The sequence below is a fragment of the Zingiber officinale genome, chromosome 8B (genome assembly GCF_018446385.1).
Source record: "Zingiber officinale cultivar Zhangliang chromosome 8B, Zo_v1.1, whole genome shotgun sequence".
In the NCBI taxonomy this organism is placed as follows: domain Eukaryota; kingdom Viridiplantae; phylum Streptophyta; class Magnoliopsida; order Zingiberales; family Zingiberaceae; genus Zingiber; species Zingiber officinale.
In genome coordinates, this window is record NC_056001.1 from 75,429,761 (window position 1) to 75,437,882 (window position 8,122).

At 43.0% G+C, this 8,122-nt stretch overlaps 1 protein-coding gene across 2 annotated transcripts; it reads right to left on the reverse strand.

Moving 5' to 3' along the window:
- Nucleotides 1-427: 427 nt before the first annotated feature.
- Nucleotides 428-7,830, reverse strand: LOC122014979. Of its 2 annotated transcripts, XM_042571561.1 has the most exons (4): nucleotides 7,345-7,830; nucleotides 6,523-7,266; nucleotides 1,175-3,226; nucleotides 428-1,069 (listed from the first exon to the last, which is right to left on the reverse strand). In XM_042571561.1, the coding sequence occupies exons 1-4, from the start codon at nucleotides 7,556-7,558 to the stop codon at nucleotides 810-812; spliced, it is 3,270 nt and encodes a 1,089-aa protein (XP_042427495.1). In that variant the 5' UTR covers nucleotides 7,559-7,830; the 3' UTR covers nucleotides 428-809. The 2 variants fall into 2 exon arrangements, with proteins under 2 accessions (XP_042427495.1, XP_042427494.1); XM_042571560.1 differs by having other exon boundaries at nucleotides 428-3,226.
- Nucleotides 7,831-8,122: the final 292 nt, after the last annotated feature.

The following is an 8,122-nucleotide window of genomic DNA, read 5'->3' on the forward strand; positions in this document are numbered from 1 at the left end:
TACACCCCTATTTAAAGTAAAAATTCCTATAAATACTTATAGTCTTTATATATCAGATATAACAAACATTAAACATATATAGATATATAAAGATATTTCAAGATTTGGTATTTGATAACTAACAAACATTAAACCTATATAGATATAGATATATAAAGATATTTCAAGATTTGGAAATTGATAACTTGGATGAGAAAAGGATAATAACACCGTTTGAATCTTTAGAATTTAATTATATTAATTTGTAATATTAAAATTATGATTTTCTAATAGACCAAGTAAAACTAATTTTAAAATTAAAAATACGAGGTTAAAATAATTTTCAAACTAAAAGCATATAATTTTCGTGATTAAAAGATGTGAAAAATATTATATCTATTAGTCATGTGATTAAACATTTCTAAATAAGCTCTGAAGAAGACGTCTCTAATTTCGCTAATCATATAAACTAACTAAATAAGTCATAAAGCCAACCCTTGAATATACAACTAACTAAATAAAAACTCATCAAGCTTATATGATTGATTCAAGACAACTCCTTCACGAATAAGCACCTTTTTTTAAGACGAGAAAATCTGCACTCTGTTTGCTGAGGTGAAATTTTTACCGTTAGACGAGATTTGCAGAGGCAAACCAGCTGAATCATCCATTATTAAGAATCTCTAATGTTTTGTATAAGTCCAGAAGCTAAGCTAATCATCAAACACACCAGCGGTGAGCATTGCCTGCATTAACTAATTCAGGAAGCGACGAGGAGAGCATGACCTCGTTACTTCATGGCTGACTGCACCTCGACGCTTCCCTCCCTCCTACAGCGGGTGGTATGGAACGTACCCTAGCGACGATTTGATACTGCTCACAATGTCGCTGCACCTAACCATAAGGCTCAGCATTTGGTTCGCCAACTCCTTGTTCACCATGGGTCTACCCTCCACCTCGCCATACTGTCTATAATTATGCGTCTGGGGATCAGCGGATCGAGGCCCACGAAGGGAAGACGGCGGCGGCGGCGGCACACGATCCATCGCCACCCGGTTCACTGGAGGCAGTCCGAACGAAGCAGATGAAGCTGGAGTCACCGGCGGTGGGGGTATATAAGGGGAGTTATCAATAGTCCTTGAAGGATAGGAATGAAGCGCCGATAGCGGCAGCGGTGGTGGAGGGAGAAAAGCACCTGATTTTGTAGTCTTATTGATGACGGATTCTAGAGGAAGGGAGAAGGGGGGTGGTTCAGCATCGCTACGACTATAGCTGCTTCCTGCAACAGCCGGCGACATTACTGGCTTCCCGTCCAGATTGTCCAACATGAATTTTACACGGGGCGTCTCTCTGCTGCTGCTGCTGATGGTGGTGGTAGGGCCAGCATCGTCACCAGGCTTCTTCAGAATGGATTTGAGCAGCCCTGGCTTGTGGTTTGGATTTAGCAACAGCCTCAACGAGGTGGTTGGGTTGCTCCCGGGTCGGAATTGGACACCTTCAGCTTGTCGCGACTCCAGCTTCTTCCCACCGGCATCAGCGGACGGTTCCTGGGACTGTGTGTCAGCGTCGCGGAGATAGAAGTGTACCTTAACCTGGCCGAAAATTTCGTTGGCGCGGGCGTAGTTGAGGGCGGCCTCTGCATCGGGCTTGAACTTGTACACCACCTTGCAGGTGTAGGATTTCCAGTACACGCGAGTGTCGGGGAGCTCGAGCGGCCCGAAGCGGGCGAACCTCGCTTTCAAGGAGGCGATGGATGGAAGCGTCGTCCGAGGTGGGAACTTCATCACGAGGGTAGTCGGACAGGGAACTCGAGGCGGGGGAGGTTCTTGCTTCTTGACGGGCTCCATTGTTTTGGCATTGCTAGGTTTCGCTGTCACACTATGCATTGCGGCTACTGCAGGCATCGTCGTCGTGGAGGCGCTGCCTGCGTCCTTCAGGTTGCGCTTCTTACTGATCGACGATTTCTTTTCAATGGCCAAAGCCTTGACTTTGTTTACTTTTGTCTGCCTCTTTGCGCTCATATCCTCTTCTCGATCAGATGGAGTGCGTTTCCGTCCTGCCACAACAGGATCGTCGGACCTAAATCCGGCTTTTGGTGGCTTCGCAGAGGCAGTTGGCTCCTTGCCCTCCATAGCTGTCTTCACTGGAGCAATCTCCGCGGTCCCACCAACAGACTCCTGCTGCGACCTAGGAGGTTTGGGAGCTTGGACCTCCACGGCGTCATCCTCGCTGGAGAGAGAAAGAGCCAAGCTTTTCTGGTAGACCATCGACCGGAACTTGAGGAAGACGTGCAGCGCAACCCCCGAGGCGTCGCGCTCAATTCCGTAAAAAGGATCGAGTGCTAGTTCATGCAGGTCGGCTACCAGCTCTGGTAGCTGCTGACTGCGGGAGTTCAAGTCAATCTTGGGGCGTTGAAAGGAGAAGGGAAAGGAGGTCGCTCGCGCGACTGCATCCGCTCTCTTGGATTGCTCCGGCCCAATGCTATTTAATCTGGACGCTAATTTCCTATAAGGATCGTCATCTTTCGCCATCCTAGCATGATCTGGTAGCAAGCCGGATTCGGTGCTCTGTTCCTTGTGCTTCTTTTTTATCTTCTTCTTGGCATTTCTGGCAAGATCGGTTGGGTCGGAACTACCATCCACGCGCAGGCGTTTTTTGATCTTCTTCTTCACCTTTGGGATTCCATCGACGACAATAATGTCATTGGGCCGGGCCAACAAGATCTCTTCTTTAGCATCGGCAACTATGCCAGAGACAGCAGGGTCTAGTTTCCTGAACTCAATCACGCTCATCTGCGGCGTCTTTCGAGGACTAATAGCAACGGGAATATCCACCCCCAATGGGGCCGATCTTTGTTCTGAGATGACTAGTCCCTGTTCGAGCAGGTTTGGGGAGGTTTGCGGCAGCTTGTCGTCGATGAAAATGGAAGGAGCTCTCTTCTGGAGCACGTAGTCACCGTGAACCGAGGCATCCTGGAAGGCGAGACTTGGTTGGGTGGGGGGTTGCTGAGTTGTGGGGAAGAGATTGTAGAAGTTGCCGTAGGGCTGGGTAGGAGAGGTGAAGTCCGGCAAAGGAGGGCCGGCGATCGTAGCAGTGGTAGAGAATTGTTCATCTCTCCGCTTCAGCACGTATTTGTTCTTCTTCGCAGATGGAGATTTGGACACTTTGGGACCAGAAGCGAGCTTAGGGGCGGAGCTTTTCTTTGGGCGGGGCTCAGGCATCACGAGCTGACCGCTCAAAGGCGCCGCTGAGCAAGAAAAGGAAAACAACAAATAAGACATCATCAATACCACCGGTTCAGTTGGTTTGGTTATCGATAAACAAAAAATTAGAAACAATAGATTACTAATAAATTGACAGAGCGCTTCTGCAAGTAAATAAACTATATCCTCGCCCGTTAATAAACAGAGCAATAATAAATGGTTTAGTCATGCCAAGTACATTAAATGGTTCAATTAAAATAAAAATAAAAATAATAAACAAAGTTTGACGTCTAAATCTATATAAAGACCAGGATAATATCTAAATAACTTATTTTGCGTTCATACGTGTCCTCAAATTAATTAGAAGGCCACAGTCAACTTCTAATAGCATCTGGTCTACCACGTGTTAAGAAATGCGAGTGAGGACCGGTCCCCTTATTCGATACTTTGTTGATTTTTTTTTAAATTATTTATTCAAAAAATTAAATGAATGGAAGAGGTTGGCTTTCCAAATTCCGGAGCGGCCGGGCGTCACTGCGTCCTGCCGGTTATTATATTAAATAACTTTTGCGAAAGACCGCTTATTATATTAAATAACTTATGCGAAAGACGAATCGTGCCAATGACGCAGGAAAACACGCCACAACACCTATCGAACACCAAGCCAGCATACCGAAACTCACGACAAAACAGCAATCCTGAACGCCACATACTTTCCTGCCTTCGAATGAAACATCAACTTCGTGGCAAAAAGTTGCTGTTTCATCCGAAGGCAGGAAAGTATCTTCTAACACATCTTCGGATCTTATCCAATGCAGCTACGATATTTAAAACCCTAAGAAAAACACATATCCTCGGGTAGTGATGGGCTCGCTAATTGGTGATTACAGTCCTAATCCACCGTCAGATTACGTCATATAAAACCATAAAGAAATTTCAATGCTGCTGCTACTATATCGTAGAAACTAATTATGTCTGCAAAATTTTAATTAATGCTTCTAACGGAGAAAAGCTGAAAAAGATCATCCAATCTTTCAACGTGGGGCCACTATGCACTTAGCCAATCTCTAAAGCAAAAGCACATCTAAAGTCAAGAAACAGTAATCAATGCTCAACTCGATCCAAACCACTAATGTCGCTTATGCCTTTTTGTAATTATACTACTCATAGAATCACCAAACAGAACTACTTGGCTCAGAACTCCACCTCATTCTGAGACCACTAATTTAATGGCAAAGCATCCCGGAATTATCCCATCTCAGGATCAACTCGGCCATCATCAATGTTTATGATCATACAAGTTATTGTGTCTACAGTATAATTAGGCCAAATCGTAATAAGTGTTTGTTTTTATCCTTCACAGGAAAACATGATGGCAATGGCATCTTACCAACTAGTACGACTCGATACTTTTTTTCTCCAGAACTATGATCATGTTTCATGCCTTGAAAAGTTGGGAACCATATTTCGACCATGTAATATATGTGCTGATCATTTGTATCCCTTTCAGCTTTCAAAGAGATGTAGGAAAAGGCAAAATACTAAGGATATATGGTGAAACATTGGGAGATGGGAAACTTTGATTCACACTATATCAGCTCGATAAATTCTCATCAGCAGTCTAACAGCGCTTACTAAAAAGCAAAAGGGAAAAAAAACTTAAGGGTGATTCCAGATCCCAATCTATACTAGCTCCTAATTTCAATGCACTTGGTTTACAACGTGTCAAATTAAGACGGAATAGAATCTTTATGCTTTGATCAAAGAATAGTGAATCAGTTATCCCCGGTCTCATGAAATGTCAAAAACATACGTGCTAAACTTTCATAAATCTTGGTCTATAATAGGAAATGGATCCGACTAAGTGACGTACACATGATTTGTTTTCCTTGCAGATGTGAGGAGCTCTTCTCTGAGAACCAGCAAATCTAATTTATGTATCTATAGAGGGTAGAAACCAAGTTGCACAAATCAAAGAGGAAAAAGCTGTTTTAATGACGAAATCTCAGCATTTACAATGTCAGTGAAACAGAAATGATTTAAGATAATTTTTCATATTTTCAAAAAACATCTGTAGAAAATAATGATTCAAGGGAAGAATCATCAAGAAACTATAATAAACTGAACCTGGCGGTCTAACAAAGGGAAGAATAATAATCGTGTAGAGTCAAAGCAGTCAATGCACCCAAGAACATGGATTGATCAATAACTTTTGGTTAAACGGTCGGCATTACATGAAAACATGTTTACAAAAGATAAGAAACCAAGCATCAAACACTCCTTTAGGCTGAAAATTATTTAAAAGGCATTTTAGTTTCCCTCTACAATTTTGCATACTTATGATTGTTTCAATCTCCAAAATCCTTGTTTGAAACCACAAACATCGAAATTGCACAGCTAATCTTCAGGATAGAAGCTTAAAAAGCATTTAAGTTTGATGTTAAGAACCAGCCAACAAATATTAGAAAGAGAAATACGAAACAAAAACCCAACAGAGAGAGAGAGAGAGAGAACATCCATGAAAAAATTGGAAAAGTAAATAATAATCAAACAGTGGGAAAATTCAAAAAGAAAAAGAAACAGTATATTAGCCCAGGGGTGCCAAACCACAACATTGAGTAATTATTGATCCCATGGAATCAGTTACCACAATGAAGGCAAGAAAAGGAGTAATGTTCTCATCTCAATAAGTAAAATATGAAATATTGTATGAGTAGACCTGGATGGAAAAAGGCATGCCAAAACAATTAGGGCACAAACCAGAACGCATTTTTGATGTGCAATTTCCTTTATATAATAGCACTTGAAGCTGAATGAGATCCTAGGTTTTTGTTTTTGGGGGTTACAATGAGATGTTAGACTCTGAAGAGTGAAAGTTCCTGAGTGGTATTATGTTATTTATTCAAAATTTCTTACGATGCCTTCATCACCAATGAGTTCAAAATAATGTATGATAAAATTTTCTCCATTTATTTTTTCTTCAAAGGTAAGAGTATCAAGCCAACATTTCTGTCCTACCATGCAGTCATCAATTTCACTCCAACTCTACCACTTTTCCAAACATATTATGATGTTATATCACCACAACTGCTAAGTTGCATGTGAACATATGCCTGGTCAATAACCATGAGAGGATAATAATGAAATTAAAGAGACATCCATGACATGCACAACATCTTCTTAATGCAAACCATGGCCAGGAACGAAGCACATAAATTAATTGGTTTATAGAAGATCAATTGTACCAGTAGCATGCAAAAATACAAATCTAAATACAAATCATATCCATGTGACAACCGCCTAAAAGCAGGGTGAAAAAAATGCATGCAATGATTAATACCTCGGCGGGCAAATCTCTCAGGATGATCTGACATAGCCCCAGTCAAAGGAGGTGGTCGTACCGGCTCTACACCAAATGCTTGGGCATATGTCTCGTCAAACTCTTCGAAGACAGAACATCTGTAAGCAAGCATCTTCGCCGTGTTCTTAATCCGATCTATAGCAGGAACAATGTCTTCAAGTGGACACAAGGCCAACTGCTTCAAAAAGGAGAGAGATTGATCAGGTACAAAGTTTTTCCGAGCATCCTCAATCTGTTTTGAAGAGTAAATGCCCCAAGGCTCGAATCCAGGGACATCAACATCGAAATATCCTGGGACACGTGCTGAACCAAAGTTGTATTTATTCCGACAGTAGCAAGCAAGGCCAAGAGCTTCCCTGCGGCTTGCTTCATCGGTTGCCTCTTCAACTGCCTTGACAAATGGTCTCAAGGCCGTCTGTTTAGACTTCTCCTCGTAGTGGGAGTCAAATGGGACGAGCTCAGAAGGGTCAAACCATCCATAGCTGCTATCCCCAAAGAAGGCTACCAAAACATGGACATCTCTTCTTGTTCTTCTAACAGATAACGAAGCAAAAGCCTCATTGAACAAGTAACCAGGCCACCAAGGGTGTGATTTCACCTTCCCCCACACCATGTCTCCCAGTTCAAAACCATTCATCCAGTTTCCAACTGCCCTATGGAAAACCCTCGCTCCATCTGAAACAACCTCCTCAGAAACACTGTCATCGTCGAAATCCGTACTTTCTGCGACAGGAAACTCTGCTACGTCATGTCCAGGGAGAAATCCCTTTCCTAACCTAACATGAGATTCAGAAATAATACCTGGACCGTTCACTTCGTCTCCTTGAGCGTCCTTGGAAGATCCAGAGAAACCAGCCTCCGTACGGTCCAAAAGCATACCATCAACCTCTTCGTTAAACTCCACAGATTCGAGCTCCTTGAAAACCTTAGATCCAACATATCCGCGTCCAAAACCATGTCCATCAGCCGCTGCCTCCTCGCCGTCTACCGGTCGTTGCGAGCTGCCAACCTCCATGTAAGGATTGGAGATAGCACGGCCGAACTTGCCTTCGTCCGCGACGAAGGTCACCGCAAAAGCAGGGGAGGGGCAAGAATCGAGCGATCGACAGGGGGCAAATAACACTAACCCAAGGCGTAGATCTGGAAGAGCACGCCCTGCATCGAGGTCAGAAACATCAAGAATCGAACGCCATGAAAAGGTGGAGGCGAGAGGAAAACCCTAGAACGCGAAACAAAGGGGCTATTGGGAAAGCGAGTCGGCGGCTAAGACGAGCGTTCGCATTATTGATGTGAACTTGACCAGGGTGGGAATCATTGAATGATCCGGAAATGAGCAGGTGCGGTGTGAACATCGGACGGTGATAAGGCAGCCACTGGACCCATCTCAACGGCTATTCGGCCTCTTCAGCGGATGCTGTTTTATCATTTTTTGCACGCTCGCGGCACTTGAGATCAATATTGTTTCTATGCGGTATGTTTGACAATGGTTTGATAACTGGAAAAAGAATGGTGCAGTCGATTATTTTTACCGTTTAACAGATATTTAAGGATTAAATTTATTTTTAATAAATTAACAGAT